The sequence below is a fragment of the Pleuronectes platessa genome, chromosome 1 (genome assembly GCF_947347685.1).
Source record: "Pleuronectes platessa chromosome 1, fPlePla1.1, whole genome shotgun sequence".
In the NCBI taxonomy this organism is placed as follows: Eukaryota; Metazoa; Chordata; class Actinopteri; order Pleuronectiformes; family Pleuronectidae; genus Pleuronectes; species Pleuronectes platessa.
The window spans coordinates 9,647,854-9,666,358 of NC_070626.1; the positions used below are offsets into that span (position 1 = coordinate 9,647,854).

The following is an 18,505-nucleotide window of genomic DNA, read 5'->3' on the forward strand; positions in this document are numbered from 1 at the left end:
AAAGAAAAAGAATCAAGTCCATACCTGGCTGTCATCTCCAATGTGATGGAGTGGGGGTGAGGGCAGGGTGCACACCTCCGGCTCACCACAGCTGTGTTTTCTGAGGACACAGAAATTCACAATGAACCTCATCACACAAACAAGAGCTCCAGAAGGTATTTTAACCAGCATAACAAGAAAAACAACAAATCTACGACAGATGACGAGTGGGGATCTTACCTCCTTTGTTTAACTGCTGCTACGAGGTCAGGCCCAGAAAACATGGAGAATAGACTGTCCCCATTGGCTGAGGACGTCTCATCGCTGGAGCTGGCCGAGTCCCCCTGATTGGCCGACCAGCTGCTGTTCACTGCCTCACTGAGGACACAACCAGAGGAGGTTTGAGTTTCTATAGTACGCTCAACAATATGGTGCTAACCTCACATTCTATTATTAACCCGATGACAATTGCACTCTATGATGAGACAGTTAATGGAAACATGTTATGTTATACAACATTAATGTATATATACTTATGTATTATATATATATGTGTGTGTTTCCTGTACTTGAGTGGATTAGAGGTTATGGAGAAGCCATGTGTGAATACCTACCCCTCACTGTAATACTCAGGGTGGGACCAGGTTCGATGCTGCTCATCGGGCATTGGCCAGTTGCTGCGCGTGTTGCTAGGGCGACGGATGTGCTGCACCTGCCGTTTCTGCTGCATGGCCTGACTGACACCGGCAACGTAACGTGCAAACTCTGGATCCGAGCCAACTGCGCATGGAAAGAGGAGGATAAACACAACTATGAGGTTCTGACACCCTCAGCTTTTCTCTTTGGCTCCCTGGGGCTCAATCCGTTTAGCCAGACTGTCTACCAAAGCAGAAAAATCACAATGGCCGTAAGTCAACTCTGCACAAAAGGCCTCGACTGCAATCAAAAGAGTCTGCTGCATTGTAAAAATAGAAAGCGACACAGATTGAATTCAGCATAAACCCTCAAATGCAGGAGAAACCAGCTGCTCAGACTATCTATATTCATGATTTTACTCAGATCAAAGCTATCTGCTTGAATGGCTCAAAATAGTAATCAAATAATAAATACAACTAAATACTTAATCAGATTATTTTGGCAGCATGTCATTCTGCACAGTCGATAAGGATTTAAATTTAGATAACTTTCATTGTCAGCTGCTTTGCTAATGCAAACATTTTGAATGTTTCGCGTGGGTCATATGAACCCTGGAGGTAACAACAATACTGTTGTGTACGAAAATTAAAATGTGTTTTTATTGTTCTTGCTGACCGAGACACAATCAACTACAATGTATCCACTATCTACTTATCTGATGTCAGTGTTGTCTTTACATATACATGTTTGTAGGCCAAACTAACACAGAGTTAACTCATATAGTTCAAATCACCTTTTTCAGAAATGAATATTAACCAGATATTAACATTTTACAGCACAAATTCTTATCACGGTTCCAAAAGTATTGATAGATTGTTTCAAACCAATTTTCCTACAGATGTAATCTATGAATATGCAGAGTTTTCACCTATATTTTCTATTGTATCTTCTCTTGTACTTAATCTGTTTTTAAAATGTTTCACTCATTTTATTATGGATGATCTACAAAACACCTCATAAACATGTAGGAAGGGGGATCTCACCTGCTGGGTCAAATGGCAGCGTGTCTCCTAGGACTCCGAACACACCCTCGCTCTGGTCCCTGTTGGGCCACGTGTTGTTTCGAGGTCCCTGCGGCTTCTGACCGAGCATCTCTGACATGACACTGTCCATGTAGGTGCTGACCAGGCCGAGACTGTACAGGTCTGAACTCAGATCTGGCAGTCCAGGGGACCCCCACTGCCCGATGGGTCCCAGAGGGGACAGCCCTGCTGGGGGGCCTTGCGGTGGTGGTTGCTGACCGGATGTGCCAAGCCACTTACTCGCCACTCTCTGCTGTGGCAGGACCTGTGGTGGGTTCTGTTGAGGAGGAAGCTGAGGAGGAGGGGGCTGCTGCTGACTGATGGGCTGCAGGAGGTGCTGGTAGTACTGCAGGGCCTGTGGAGAGGGCTGTTGAGGAGCAGCAGGAGGAGGCTGTTGGGGTTGATGTTGTTGCTGCGGAGTAGGAGGAGGTGGCTGTGATTGTGGCTGCTGCTGCTGCTTCTGCACTGCTGGAGGCTGGGGCTGAGGCATGGTCTGAGCTGGGGGCTGTAGGGAGATAGTCTGGGAAGTTGGTGGGGGTCCACTGGGCGGCTTCAGCTCAGCCGGGTTTGCAGATGCCACAGAGTTCCTCCTCTTGACCAGGGGCGAGGCCTGCTGAGACTTACCCATGTTGAATCCTGAGAGAAAGTCGATGACATCCTGCATCTCTTGGTCAGTTGGCAAGTTCATTCCCTGGTCATCGGACACCAAGCCGTTTGCCAGCTGGCTTTGCTGCGTAGGGTCAGGAGTGGAGGACAGGCTTGCCATCTGCAGGATACACTGCAGCCTCCCGTCACTGTGGCCCAGGCTCTTGGCCTTATCCTCAGAGCTACTGGTGCTAAGCATGCTGCGAGACGGCGTGCTTGGGATGGAGTAACTGCCGCCACTGTTCGAGCTGGATGAGACCTTCTTGGTGAACTTGGAAGTCAGCTTGGATATAGTTTTGGGCAGTCCACTAGAGGTCTTGGAGCTGGTGCCTAGAGGAAGGTCTACATGGGCGCTATAGTCTGGGATCTCCCGCTGCAGCTGGATCTGAATAGTGGGCAAGGCCTGCTCTCTATGGAGGAGAGGAGACAAACAGTAAAATATTATTAGCTGACAATTATGTAGTATTGTGTTAAGTTAAAAAAAGTATTAATATCGTAATCTGAAGTCAGGGTGTTTTGCCTGCAATCTAGTTAATTTGGTTTAGACCAAGTGTTGAATAGTGCAACAATACCAAGTGTTATGTTATTTAACATTTACATACTTTCTCTCCTTCCACTTGTTGATGTCAAACACAGCCGTGTAGAGCATGTCAACTAGACCAAGTGTTTTCTCTGGGTCCAAACTCCGCTGGAGCAGGGACATGGTGGATGGGTCCTCCTTCAGACACCTGAAAACAGGCACACAAAAAAAAGAAAACCGGACAGGACATGAACTACAATTCCAATACAAGGTTTTTAACACAAACCCACAGAGCTTTAATTGAACAGATGAAAACTTGACATGCAATATTCAAGAAGAACCTAAACAACTATAACCTGGTACCTTTCTGCTCTGGTCTTTGTACCCGACTATGCCGATTCAAATTTCACAGAATTGAGCCTAAACAAATGACAACTAGAAACGCGTTGGTTTCTCAAATTACAGAAATTGGCCTTGGCTTAAGATCTATCAGTTCATCACACTTTACCGTTTCAATGGAAGAACTCAGCAGCTGGATTGTATTAGGTAGTTTCTTCACCAAACTGCTGCATCCTTTATGGTGGATTTAGGTCATAAACACATCAAAACAGGGTCTATATTGGCTCACTTTGTCATCTAGTGCATTACAAACCCAACTTCAGTTCAAAACCAGGGGCTGTTTGACCTGAATTAAGATTTGTCATCTGTTGATGTTTGTGCTACTGTTAAAGCTGTAACAGTCCTGAGCAGTGACTGTGAAATGCCACACAGAGGAAATAGCAGGATCACAAAAAACATTTCTATTTCAAGATGTGGTCATGGCAGTGTCTCAGTTTAATAATATACCAGTGAAGTATTTTTTCACCACAATGTGTCAACACTACATTAAGAGGGTGCAGCGATCAGTGTCAATTAAATCCAGTGTATTAGCCGGATTCTCCTCAGTGTGTTGTGAACTTCCTGACAGCTTTATGTCCTGCTTTAGGGAAATTATTAGTGTACAACCAAGCCCTGAAAAAAAAACTCGCCGTCGTTCCCTTAGTTCTACTCTGCCTTTTTCCTTATCCGACTGTGTGCAGTAGATTCACATACAGTCTGTTCAATCTGCTAAACATAAAGTCTGTTGTATAGAAGAACTTGACAACAGCATCCAGAAAAATCTAAATACCTGTTGGGTTCGGCTCAGGCTCTGATAATACTCAGCCGGGCTCGGGTCGAGCCGGAGAGGTATTTAGAAATCATGGGCGGAGGCTGGGTTCAGTCACGTTGGCCGAACAATAACTAAACAGCCACCATTTGAATTTTGAAATACTAATTAGAATGGTCTCATGCACTCAACACGGGTGCTTCAACTTCTTTTGCAGTGGATGTCAAAGATAACAACACTACTAGCCTTCTGTGTTTGTGACTAACTTTGCTTGTGTTGAAACAATCTAAAAATAGAAGAAGGTTCCACTATTTGCTCACTTGTGTGTTACCAGTGTAAGCAGGCAAAGTGTGGCCATAGCAACAAGAATTGCATGATAGTCTGGGAAAGGGGAACAAAAACTCAGTAGCTGTGTCTTATTTTTATATTTGAGGACCAATTTTGTCTCAACAGTGCAATGAGACCGCTTTATTTTGAAGGCTACTCCAGATACGGCAATCAAATGTGCCTTTTCTTCACAGAGCCGAGAAGGCTCCAACTGGCGGATCCTTCTCGGCTCAATCTATACCAGGATTCAATGCACTTTGGTGAAAAAACGTTTTTCAAAAGGATAATGGCACCAGCAAGCTACGAGACGCCCGTTGCTTTATGATATCATGTGTTTTTCACATTATCATTGTGTATACAAAACCAAATGATTGGATATTGGTTCATGTAACTGTATCTGGATAATAATCAAAAAATTATAAGTCAACAATTAAGCCACAAATTAAGAATACAGTGTTTTTCTGCCACTACTGGCCGAATCAAAAATGACATTTTTAATACCAATTGCCACATGTTGATGTACTCACCATGTAGAAGGAACTTGGACCACAACCTTGGAGCCCTCCAGAGTGATTTGAGGAGCGTAGGCCTCCTTGTTCTCAATCTGAGCTGTGTCAACAACCACCTGATGGGACACAGACACAAACCTGCATCATCATCATGTCCTGACAGAAAAGCTTTCCTCACAGCCATCTGTTCGTTTATTGTGAATCCTGCTTGTGCAAGCAATCCACAAAAGTTTATAGCTGGCTGTGTGTTGACTCATTTAAGGTGCACATACAGACATGTAAACAAGTGGGAGGATCTATTTTACAACTAAACTTGATAGTTTTATTCTCTACAGTATGTAAACCAGCCTAGGTGACTTGAAGAAAAAAAAAACTTTCACCAAGAATATCACTGCTGTCTGGAATTAATCTCACACCAAGCGAGCAAGAAGCAGTTCAAGGAGAGGAAACTGAACCCATTCAACCAGCCGGTGACGACAGACTGACCGGCCTTCCTGCCTGCCGCTACTCAAATGTATTTGCAAGTTCTTTGAAAGTGGCCTTGGCTCCTCATGCTCCAGGGTCACAAAGAAGGTGGGAGGAGTCTATTTCCTGTATTGCAGGAAATTACCCTATTGTTATTTAAAAAGCAGATGTATCCTTGGAAACCTTGGGCTGCGCATGTGAGAGCCGCACAATCACATTAAGTCTATGAGCACATATGCACTATGGAGCACATATAACAAAGTCAGTGGGGGCAAAAGGGAGGAGAAGCAAGTAGCAAAACAAACGAGGTTGACTTCTTCGCTCGAGTATGAAAAAGCAAGGAACATGTGGGTGTGGAAGGTGCATGACATCGAGTGTACGAGTATTTATATTCTTAAATGTGTTTTAAAAAGTCTGTCGAAGATACCAACTAGTCTATTCACACTGTGTGATCTATTTCGGGTCAAATGTGACGAGAGGCACAGATAAGGAGCTAACGCAAAGCACTCATCCATCACCCAGGGCTTGCTTTACAGTTAACACGGGGCAGGCAGGGGAGAGTGGGAAGCCTCCCTGGGTTTGACACACAAATCAGAGCCGACCACACAGAGGAAATAAACATTGGAACATAAACACACTGGTGTTACTCTTAGGAGCGTCCTGCTGCTGACCCTCCCTCCTTCCCCTCTATGTGACAGACTCTTCTTTTCAACCCAGATGAGCCCATCCTTCAGCCCCATGCTGCAGGCATGTTTACTCCCTTTTGTGTCTCTCCGGTGTTTGTTTACAGCTCTCGGCTGCCTCAAAGCAAGCGAACAGATCTCCTCATCTCAATTACAAATCTGAAACACAATGGGATCCAAGATGCCAAACCCAAAGACACAAAAAGGGAGGGGATTCAGTAACTTCAGCAGAAGTGTAAGTGAAGTACAACAGGCCTGTTCACATTGGCATGCCAACTCATTTTCCACTGCTCTGCAGCATCAACTACACTGTGGTGTTGTGACGTTAACAAGAGCAAAATACTGAATGAGGATCAAGGAGAGCATGTTCTACACAAATGTTTATATAAGTTTATTTTACACAAACACTAAAATATTCCTTTAAGAGGGTATAAGAACAGATGGGCAACCTAAAAACACAATGTCTCCGGCCATGGCTAGTGCCGGCAAAAAGGCAATAAAGTATTGTTTTCTTACATTTGTAATTAAAATTCTGGCGTGGCCTCATATGAGGACTGCAAACCTCATTATCTGTTGCTAAAAATTTGAGTGACATAGTAGTTGTGGCTTGTACTGCTGTTATGCTAACTTGAAATTGGTCTGGTTGAAAGTATTCATTAAATTACCAACAAGTAGACTCTTACTCGTGGTGCACTCTACTGAATCTAGCATTTTATGAAGACATGCAAAAAACTAGGGTTAGGGTTTCACATTTCACCTGACTGGGAGAAAGTCCTGTCATCAAAGATACAGCAGTGTAGTGATACTACAGTAAGTTACTCACCAGACCAGCCTGGGCGAACAACAGCTGGACAGCTGTCTTGCAGGCTCCTCTCCACCTGGATGGGCAGACGTGGTTGAGGACCTCAGTGACAGGAGAGTCGTCCCTTGGGGTCACTCCGTTCTGGCCAAGCGCCTCCTTAATGAGCAGCAGCATCGTGTGCTGAGAAGAACGAAACACACAAAGCATCAACCATACAGTCTGCCATCAGTGTCTGCTGATGTTACAATACAGATGAACAAACACAACGGGAATTAAGTCAACTAATTCATATATCTTTTTAGGTTATCGCTCAATACACAAGATGAAAAAAAAAATTATATACTTTTAAAAAGTATCCTTTACTTAAACTAGTGACCCAGAGAATGTTGAGGAAACAATAATGAAACCGAGGTGATTGTTACTAAAAAGGGCTATTCGATCTTTTCTTCAGAATAATGGTGGCGCAAGTGAGGAAGCTGACCAGTGGGTTCATGGATCGTACCGTTTTCAGTTTAAGGTTTTCAGCCGCTGACTCATTGAAGGACACTCCTTTGAGGAAATGTGAGCCGATCTGCAGAGGGATAGTGGGCAGCTCACACTGGATAGACTGGGAGGTGGTCTGCATCCTCCCTGCCTGCTGGGCCTCCGCCTCACTGCAGCAGCCCTGCATATGCACACATACACATGTTAACATATATACAACACCAAATTCTGACACAAGAGGCGATGAGATGGTAATACACAGCAATGGAAGAATAACTGTCTTAAAAGAATTAAAAAATAAGCACAATTTAAAAAAAACCTTTGATAAACATGCCAAAATTTGAAAATCAGTTAATTACATCAGTGAATCTTAAGATTGTATTACCATTCATAATATAGACTTTTTGAGAATGACCTCACCTGTAAGGCTACCTCCACAGCTTTGGGGTTAAGATGAAAGCCACCCTTCAGTGCATACTCACTATGGCCCAGGCTCTCTAGTGCTGCTTTATAGGCCTGGAGAAGGGAAAATTACAATTGAGTATCAAGTAATAATCAACAACAATAGGTTTTAATTCCTCTCGTACCCAATTCATAGATAACAGCATCTGTTTCCATTATATTCTTCAATTAAAACTGCCATATTTACTTGAATTTATATCTACAAACTATCTACAAGCCATTGGAATGACAGTTACTGTATTTCCCTGGTGTGGTCATTAGGATGATACTGTACCTGTAAAGCATTGTCAATCTTCATGTTAAGCTCCTTCAGCTGATGCTCAGGGATGATGGTGTTGTTGGAGCAAAAGAGCTGCTGAACCTGGATGCCTGCCAGGCAGCCGTCCCGGCCCCTCTCTCTCAGTCTCGCCGTAGCCTGAAGGCACAGCAGCACACAACAGAGCAGAGGGTCAGAATAAGCTTTGTATATAAGTTTGTTCTGTAAAATTAGATGTCCAACATTTAACATCTCGTATAAAAGGATGGTTAATAAGGATAGAGGGTAGCTTGAGGTTTTACAGGCATATTCTCCTCATATGCTATAAAAATCTCAGGGAATAATGAAAGTTTAACACAACAGATGCTAAACTTTTTAGATGATGAAAAAACATGGCTTACGAAAAGACTCCTGACTGCCTCCCTCTGCCGTAACAACCCCCCAGCACATTCTACAAGGATCTATCGAGGCCCAGTCCCCTCCAGGGCTAACACTCTGCATGCCAGGGCTTAACAGATCAATCTACCCACTATTCTCCTCTCTGCCTCACTGTACACAACAAAAGGTGTAAATGGGCCAGAGGGACTGATCAGCCTGGGGATTAGTTCGGTCCTCTTACAAAACAGCCTCCCATACCAGGGTTGGTGTTGAGTGGAGAAACGCTGCTTCACAGACTAACTGCAGTTCAAAAAAGAGGAAATAGGAAATTGAGGCTGGAAATCATAAACGGCTGCCATTTCTCAAGAATGTGTAACAATTCGGCCTTTAACCTTAAAAAAAAACAAAAACACACAAAGTCCAAGACCAGGAAGAGTCCTGGGGCGCCCTGTGCCTGCATACCTCAGCTGCACCTTTCCATGAGCGGGACGCATCCTCCAGCTCTGTGAGGGGCCCGAGGTCTGAGCCTTGGGAGCGGGCGTTGGCACAGCGCTCCTGGGCCTGGGCAAGAGCCTCCGCCAGGCAGGACTGAGCGACAGGCTGGACCTTCTGCAAAGCCTGTGATAGAAACTGGAAGTGGACCTGCATCACAGTGAGGAAGCACCGTCCCAGTACCTGGAAACACAGAGATAGATATTTCACTTATAACGGAGCCATCATCAACATGCTAGAATACTTCAGTCAACATGTTTGAGAAACTAAACAATATGGATACTAGGGATATAACAATTCAGAAACTGACCTTGAAACTGTGAGAATAATGTCCACAGCCTCGTATCAAGATACACCAACTCCAACCTGCTGCCCCACTGCATGTGCACCCTTTAAGCTTTTATTATACAACTAATTTATCAAAACTCAGCATTTATTTCAGAGCAGTATAACACATGTAAATCCCAAAAATATTATTCTCTTCAAAGCTAGGATAACGCCCGTTGCTTTATGATATCATGTGTTTTTCACATTATCATTGTGTATACAAAACCAACTGATTGGATATTGGTGCATGTAACTGTACCTGGATAATAAGTTGTATATTTTGTAATTACACATTACTTAATTGGCTCCGTAAAGGTTTAAGTAAAAAAAAGAAAGACAAAGTGATCACGTTTGGAGTAAAAGAAAGAATATTGTAGCTCAAGAGGGATGATTGTAGATCCCACCAGGCACATTCAAGTGATGACTGTGGTTATTCTGGTTATCTTCATCGAAACCATACAAAGAGATCATAATACAATCTGGTTTAACCAACAGGCCAGACTTTATTTTTGGATATAGTTCCTGTAACCCAGATAAAAGGGGAATTGACTAGATACAAATCTGTCTTTGGGTGTCGAAGCCTTTTTTACATGAATCCTGTTCCACCATTTATTTTATAATTATCATAGGTTTATCAAATATTTTAACCTGCATACATTTACCTCCCACATCACATGATCAATTTAAAAAACAACGTGTGAATCAGTTTGACATACAAGTGTTTGGTGAGAGAATATCAGAGTCCTTTCAGTGCCTATATACTCCAATAACATCTCTGGAGAATGATCCAGGCTTAGATGCCGTTTGTTGTCCAGTTAGCAAAATAAGAGCAACAGGACACCACAGGGTCCACTATGGTCACAGGGTTTTCTTTTTCAGGTACCTGCTGAAAATATCTTAAGGGGGACAGAAAAATGCTGCTGCTGCTGCTGCTGTCCGCTGGCAGACAGGATCAACTGGACACAGCTCTCACTCTCCAGCTCCGCACCTCATGGAAACCAAAAGTCTGCTATGGGAATGACGAAAGGAATGAAACATCCGACTGTAGGACGTTTCACTGGTTCCATAACAACCACAAATCAGTCGCTGCTCTCTGGAATGTTTGAGCCATGACTTTGGAATTTTGATGGCTGCTTCACTGTTTTGTTATTTGACCTCCTGGCATCACTGTGAGTGGCTACTGAAAAACTATTTGTACTGGATATCAGGTATAATGGAAAATCAAATTAACTGCGGTTTAGTTGTTGAGACACACTGAACTGTAGCTGCAACATTCGCACTTCATTCCCAGTCATTTCTATACTTTTCAATGTGAAGAAAATTAAACAAAATGCTCAAAAGAAGTGAATATAAAAAGGTCCATCTTTGAAAGGTAGATTGTCCTTTGTTGCATGTTTTAACATCACTTCAGAGTTCTTGTTTCTCATCATGCTGCAGCTCAGCAGGTCCTCTATGTTTTAGTAAACAAGTTGTGTATGAACTTGGCCATTGACTGGTCCTAAGAAGCAAACGAATTACTGCCTGCGATCCCTATATACTGTACATGTGATTATACAAATGAACATATTCACTGAGTCTCTGTGCCCAGCGGATAAATAGAAGCTTTATTGCAGCGAGCTCAGAGCAGAGAACTATGAGGTTGTTTTTCTCTTTCTGCTGACAGCCGGCCAGAGTCTATCCAAAAAACCCAAAAGGTCTTGGGATTGACACCAACCGTCTTTGTCAACATAATTATGTGCGAAAGCCCGGCCTCATCCTGAGCTATACAAGTATCTATGTATTTGTGTTAAAGGGACAAAGATATATAATTTAGACAGTGTCTCATGAGAAATTAAACCAATTAAAGTAAAAAAAAAAAAAAAAACACACAGCAGCCTCCTCAGTGATTCTGAAGCAGTACGTGTCCCGACTTAGAAAATTCAATCATGTGGTTTTTGTTGTATTTCCTCAGCTCCTTATAAAGCAAGAAATTAGATGTTTTATGTTGATTGGAAAGAAAGAAAACTAGCAGCAGTATGAGGGAATACACATGGTGCTTTGAGCTGAACGATACGTTCACCATTCAACATGCTCACTATGACAATGCTAGCATGCTTAACTTTAGGTATAATGTTTATTATCATAGTTAAGCATATTAGTGCACTAACAATTGCTAATTAGAACCAAAAATAAAGTTCAGCTGAGATTGCCATTAGTTTTGCAGGTATTTTGACCAAATATGGTCCGAGCTGAAAGGTAGGGTTTTGTGTAATTCATCCTTTGGGGACCATAAATGTTTTGCCCAACTGTTGTAGCAATCTATCCAATAGTAGTTGAGATATTTTAACGAAAGAAAAAATGTCAACCTTCTGGTAGAGAAGCCAGGGGATCAACAAAGCCAGTGGGATACTTTTTCTGGGAAATATCTGTCTATAAAGTAGATGTTAATATGTTTCACAGAACAAATTAAAAGTTTGACTTGCCAGATGCACTAGAGTAAAAGTCAGAGTTTAAAAACGGTCAAAAGAATGAGTTCTCTTGGGGCCTTGAAAGTTTTAGAAAATTCTATTGAAAATGATGACATAGTTGCCAAGATATTAGACTCTGAACCACAAATGTAAACCTTGAGTTGGGACCAGGAAAACAGGCCTTTCAAAGTCAAAAGGATTTATCCTCTGGGGAGTCGATGAAAGTTCAATAATCAAGAACAGGTGGCCAAGATAACAGACTTTGTAAGTTGCCAAAACTATTGTAAGTGCAATTATTTGAATATTTGTTGTGAAATATATAAAAGGAACCCTGTATTAAAAGTTGAAGAAAGACAGTTTTAGCTACTTTCCGCAAAATATGTAATTTGGCCAAAAGTGCCAAACTTTAGTAACATGCTGCCTATTCCTCTGGCTACATCTGAGACGAGTGATAAACACAGACTCAGATCTAGGGCACACAAGATGAGAAAGATCTGCTCCGTAGTTTCGGTGCAAAATAGAAAAGTAATAGATAACAGGAGACACAGAAAGCCTGATAATGAAGCTTGGAGGAAATATAAAGGGCCAAATACTGCAAACTGATATCATACTATGTGGTAATCTTAACAAAGATGGCACAATAGTATGAACACAAGCTGACAAGATCAAATACTAACCCAAATGCTACAAAGTCAGCTACAATAAACAAGTGAGGGAGAAGAAATGAGGACATGGCTGCAGCAGGAGATAATGGATAACACATGTGATTGGCTGTGCAGTATCCCCACACAGTCATGGAAAATATGAGAAATAAGAGCACAGCAGAGCCAAGCCGACAGTGGGTCTCTCTAAGGCCCAAACAAGGCGAAATCGTGAATCAATCAGCATTTGTATTTTTATAAACTCAAAGCACCTGCAGTATCAGTGCAACAAATCTCTAAGAACAGGGTTCCTGAGATCCAGAGCTCGTCTGAGGAAAGCCAGTGTGAGGCTGATAGAGGGAAAAACAAAAACCAGCCTAATCTTGTTTGGTTGGTGTCAGTCTTTGTCCTTGCTCAACTCTTTCCATTTCTTTTTTGGGTCTTCCCTTTTACCGTCTTTCTGAAACAGGAAGGCCACACCTCTCCTGACCCTTTAAAGTCATCCAACCAATCACTCACATCTGCCAAAATTACTGTGGCACACACATATATTCTATATTCATTTCATCAGCTAAAAGAGCATAAAAGTGTAAAAATTGGGAAGTACATCTCAGTTTAGTTCAAATTGAGCTGTTTTGTAAGAACATTATGTTGTTACACCAACCAGTGGAATTACAAACCAACTATTACTCATCTCTTCAGCCTCACTTTATTTTCGCATTTTGTTGGTACTTTGTTGTCAGCCACAGATTTGGAAATCTCATGTTTGAATCCAGCTAAGTCCATTTATTTAAGAGTTAAAAATATTAGCCTCTTTTCATGTTTTCATTTCTAATTTTGTCTCTTTCCACAGTACACAAGTCAAAACAGCCAATGAAAATATCTCCCATGATAAAAACATAAAATATTTCCCTGTAATTAGATAAAGCCCATATATGATATGGCCACAGCTGTATAAAAAAATAAGTGTTTTTAACTTCTTAAGACCAAGGGGTTGTTTTTCAAGGAAGCACTGGTTATTCAGTTGTCTGACTTGAGCAGCCATGAAGATCTCTCTGGTTGTGCGGACCTTTATGTCTGCCACTGGTCTTTGCTCTGTGGCTTAAACTTACAAGCTCGGCAAACAAACTCTAAACAAACCGTGACATTTTTTTAATGTATATTTGGCAGAGGAGTCACTGTGAGCGGCCAGGGAGCTAGGAGCTGATTTGGAAAAAAGAAGTGGTTTGTTTTGCAGACTGAACTGACTTGAACTTCTGGGGGCTCTTCTTAAAAGAAAAGGAAGAGGAGGAAGAAGAAGGGGTTGGGCCAAAGACAGAAAGAGGAGAAGGAGACGCAAGCACGGATGGGGGGGAGGTGGAAAAGCTCCACATACCACAACTCCCCGAACTCAGAAATGCATTTGGTTCTTTTTGAAGACCTCATAATAAATCCAGCTGCCGAACAGCATTCCTCGACTCATGCAGACAAAGGAAAATACCTTTTACAGTCACAAATACATCACGTCGTGAGAGTCAGGCTGAATTGGTGGCAATTATCACAAGCTAGGTCTAAACAAGTTTGAGCTGTGTGTGCACAGAGCTTTCGTCTACCAAAATAAAACATGAGATACCAGCTCAGATACTGATTCAAAAGCAGTGTACCACTTCAATGAACCTGGGTCATAGATGAGTCATCAGTAAAGCATACAGGCTGTTACAGATTAAATTCACTACAGTGCATGTGAACAACATTTTGATGACTCGTCCCCTTTAACCAATATATTCCATTTTATTGTTGTCGATGCACCCGCTCTGTCCAGCATTTGTTTAGAATTATTTTGGATGCACGATGAATATCTTAAGTGTTGATTCTTAAAACAAACACACCATTATAATACAAAACAGTCACACAGTGCATTTCAGTCTCACAACATTCTACTTTGGTGAGCACTGGCCTACAAAGTATCTATACAAAAAAAGCTTTGTTCACACTCAATTCAAATATATTCCTCAGATCTGATACTTGGGTTTGGCAGTTCACAATATTTCTTATCTGTGGCCTGCTGTTGCATGGAAGTAAACAAGTCAGCATGTTCGGTTTCATGTAAAAGATGTTGTGCCGAGGAAGTCAACACATTTTTTAGCACAGGCTGCTGTCTTCAATGTTGACCGAGAGACTCTCGTCTGTGCTGTATTTTGACAAATGTCCCTCTAGAGTGACATTAAGGTTGCATGCATCTGACCCCTATTGGATTTGTACCAGATATGAAAGTGGCCCCAATGGAAAAATGAAAGATCAGATTCCATATGACCTGTGCTGTTAAATGTGTGCTGTAAAAACTGTCAAATGTGAGCAAAAGAAAAATAATGCATTTGAGCCGTTTGAGTCTGAATGTATCTAAAAATTACAATTACAATTTGCCATCACCATATTATTCTCACTGTGCTCCTTAACCCCAACATATTATTCATATTCAACCTACACTAGACTGACATATTTTTTGTGTTGACGCAGTTTGTACTCCCAGGTTAATTACACTTACACGTTGGAGTACAGCTATTGTAAAGCAGTATTAGTGTGTTTCCCTCTCTGACTTAACAGATGAAACCTTTATGCCTTGGGCCAGACAGAAAAGGTAAGTGCCAAGCCGTGCAGTCTAAACTTTCACAGACTTTGGCTTCATCTAATATTCATCTGTACATATCCTAGACCACAGAGAGTCAGATTTGCCGACTGTGGTGCAGAAGTGTTTCCTGTTTTGGGCTCTGCCACATCCACTGAGGTCCTACAGTCCCTTCAGTGTCTTGGCTGCAGCCATGCACCCGCTCCATGTTACATACATAACTACTATGTAAGCATTGATGATGACCATTGTTTTTGCTTCAGGTTGCAGTGATAGATCTATAGGAAGGCACCTGTGGCACCATGCTTCAGTTCTGTGACGGATGCCAGATAATCAGATATGACATGATATGAATAAATAAAAAAAACTTGCTATAACAAATATGAAGATATCATATATTTAAAATCTAGAAATAAATCTGTGGCAAAGAAGAATTTTAAAAGGTGAGTAAATCTTGATCAGAATGCCAACAAGCAATTACATTTATGAGGTCATATAAAAAGTAGGTCAATAAATAGTTAAGATGTGAAGTAAGAAGACGGGATGTTTCTCGTTTCTTATTGTAGTATAGTAACCCGTTCTATGTCATACACAATATCCAGCAAAAGACGATTGTCTGTGGTGAATTTAGTTTGAGTCTTCACATCTTGCACTAATATATATCTCAGTAAAAAAAATGTTTTACTTTTTTTTTTATTTATTTTTTACTGAATTAAAATTCCAGTAATAATTGAACTCAAGTCACACTGTGATTATACTCAATTCATTGCCTCCACAAGACAACAGTTGAAGACAGCGATAGACAGATTCACAGGGAGCTCCACAGACTCATCTGTTCATTAAATGCAGGCTAAACAAGCAGTTGTCGTAATCATAAGAAAATAAGGGGTTCATGTTGGTGGTCGTTTGAATGTGGGCACAGCTGAAAAGCTACTTGATGCTGATGGCACCATAGGAGACAACTAGTTAGGACACGAAAATTACAGCAACTGACAACACAAACGTATTAATAATAATCATGATGTAATGAATTTATCAATTCATCATCAGTACTCCTCAAAGCACAAAGCCTTTTTGAGTTCTTCCTTGTGCAGATTTTTTAAGAATTAAGCTATAACCTGAAATTAACCTGCTTTTTAATGTCTGACAGAGTCGGCCTGAGTTATGTAGCCTGACTTCATGAAGCCCCTGACAGGGGCTGAGTGAGCTGGGGTTTCTATAACAACGATGGAATTAGTACGCTGTGATTATTGGTAGTGACTCATTCTCTCAACCATAATGTCTACTCTCCTCAATAATGGTCATGTTCTGCCCTTCTCCCTTCTCCTCAACTCTGTTGAGCAAATATATGTATACAAGATGAGGCAGATATCAGACTCCTCTTTTTTGAAAAGGGACAACCCCCTGTTAACCAACCTGGAACTAATGCTCAGACACAGACGTGTATACTGTATATCCCTGTCTGTGACCGATACTAGAAACATCTTGAATAATCGGTTGTAACAAAAGACAAATGGACAAAATCTCAAGTGTAATAGGGAGATAGTCAGGAGAAAAAATTATTCCAACACCGTAACTGTGCCTTTAAATTAGTGCTGCACTACAAATCCTCCACTATTAAGACAAAGAAAATACCTCAGCAAAGGGTTCTGCATTTAACATATCAGCAAATCCGGCACCTGTGGAATAATTGGTGTGGTATTCAAAATGAGAAAAAAAAAAGACTTTTCTTCTCATTTCCACTAGATTTTTCACACTTCACTCTCACATCCTGACACTAGCTTAACACTGGGTGTGAGGATCCTATTTGAGCCAGGAAGAACTGATTCATAGAGCCAGCCTCCTGACAGATGGCAGCAAAGCATCTTAGCACCACTGTTAGAAGACGAGTCATGGGTAAATTAATATGATAAGTCATGTGGTGCTTAACTGAAGCGCATCAACTTGTGAGCTTAGCTAATTCTTGCCAGGAGAGCAAACAGTAAACCTCAATGTCAATACTTTATTCTGTTTAGTGGCAGACATGGGACAGTCATTTTACTTAAGTCAACACCGGTTTTCTGTGTGAACAAGCTCTAGAAGTTTTAGTGAGATGATGCATGGTTCTGTGTGAGCACCTACCTCAACATCCTGCAGGCTGAAGTCGTTCTGGTCTTTGAAATTTGCGGCACCAGCGCTCAGCTCCATCAGCATCTTGGCAATCTCAGGCTTTATTGCTGCAGTCAGCCTGCTGGCCGCTTCCATGACGTGTTCCTGCACGTCCTTCAGTTGCATAGCTGCTTTGGAATAGTGAGAGTTCCTGAACACACTGCTGAACAAGTCTGTGAGGAAGGCGCTGGCCCGGCAGAACACGTTGAGGGCATCCAAATATTTTGAGATGCCTTGCTGGATGTCTGCAACCGCAGTGGTGGCAGAGGAAGGGGGCGGCTGGCAGCTGCCAGGCAAGCCCACACCAGTGCCAATGGGCGAAGATGCCGAACAAGTGGAGGCCAGTGAGGCACTCAGGGACCGGCTCAGCTCAGGCATTTGGTACTGCTGGTGCTGTTGCACTTTCTGCTTGGACCCGCCCAGCAAAAAGCGACGCTTGTAGTCCATTTTATTTTCCTGTGCACTACAACAATACATAAGTGGTGCAACAGCACCGGAAGCTCTGTTTTTACTTTGTTTTACCCGCAAAGTGCTCTTGTCCTTTTTAGAAAAAAGCCAGACCAATCAATCGTGAAATCTTTCAAGTTATGTAAAAAGACAGCCTAAGGATTCCACCTGCCAGAAGCTCATCTCAGTTTGCCCTGTGGAGAGGCAGCATGGAAAGGGGTGAGGTCGGGGGGCGATGGGAAAAGGCTAACAGGCTGAGTGAAATTCTTACATGCAGCCCTGCTGCAGATACGTCAGACCCAGCTTAAAAAACAGCACAGACACTCCAGATTATCTGTTTCCAGCTTCAAACAAAATTATCCTAATAGGGAAGGAAAGTCAAAAACACAACTTCCATTTCAAAAGGAGTATTTGAGCTCTCGAGTACATTAACTTTCCTTCAGAAAAAAAGTCCTTCATACAGTATATAGAGCATCTATCGAGCACGTATATAAACCTATACCAGTCTGCACTGATAAAAATAGAAAATCATTTTAAAAGCTGAAACCAAAAACGAAAAAAAGAATCCAAGGATAATGAGAAACTGGTCAACAGCACTGAGCGAAAAACAACTAATAAAAAAAAACAAGTGAGTAAATGATGCTGGAACCAGAGGATGTGGCTCGAACACTGGCTGGTAGAGTAGCAGTGGGAGAAGGGCAGACAGATCCAGTCCGTCTTAAACCCTCTTCGAATAGCAGGACTCTGTAGGCAGTGAGCGAGTGGCCAGCTGATAGCTCTGTCTGCCTGTCTCAAGTCTCCAGCAGCTTCCTGGTCTCTCCCTCGTCTTCTGGCTGAGGTAGATATTACTCACCGAGGAACCAAGTACGCTTCCAGGTCTTGCTGTTCTCCCATGAATTGGAGCGACAAAAGCACAAATGTATCTGTAAGGCCTCTAGGTCATTTCCTAAGGGAGGAAAGGGCAGAGACACAGAGATGAGGGTTAACATCATGTCAAGAGGAAGGATGAGCTTTGTTTCAACTG

The 18,505-nt window shown here is 42.1% G+C and overlaps 1 protein-coding gene across 3 annotated transcripts in view; it reads right to left on the minus strand.

Annotated features, from left to right (window-relative positions):
• LOC128441283 (granule associated Rac and RHOG effector protein 1) overlaps window positions 1-18,505 on the minus strand; it is a 33,053-nt gene that overhangs the window by 2,618 nt on the left and 11,930 nt on the right. For all 3 annotated transcript variants that reach the window (XM_053423756.1, XM_053423755.1, XM_053423758.1), the window contains exons 2-13: window positions 17,008-18,427; window positions 8,837-9,049; window positions 8,015-8,155; window positions 7,699-7,794; window positions 7,298-7,459; window positions 6,817-6,975; window positions 4,864-4,961; window positions 2,945-3,070; window positions 1,659-2,752; window positions 594-759; window positions 220-357; window positions 25-100 (exon numbers count right to left, since the gene is read on the minus strand). In XM_053423756.1, coding sequence (XP_053279731.1) covers window positions 25-100; window positions 220-357; window positions 594-759; window positions 1,659-2,752; window positions 2,945-3,070; window positions 4,864-4,961; window positions 6,817-6,975; window positions 7,298-7,459; window positions 7,699-7,794; window positions 8,015-8,155; window positions 8,837-9,049; window positions 17,008-17,511 — 2,973 coding nt within the window. In that variant the 5' untranslated portion in view covers window positions 17,512-18,427. The remainder of the gene's footprint in view (window positions 1-24; window positions 101-219; window positions 358-593; window positions 760-1,658; window positions 2,753-2,944; window positions 3,071-4,863; window positions 4,962-6,816; window positions 6,976-7,297; window positions 7,460-7,698; window positions 7,795-8,014; window positions 8,156-8,836; window positions 9,050-17,007; window positions 18,428-18,505) is intronic.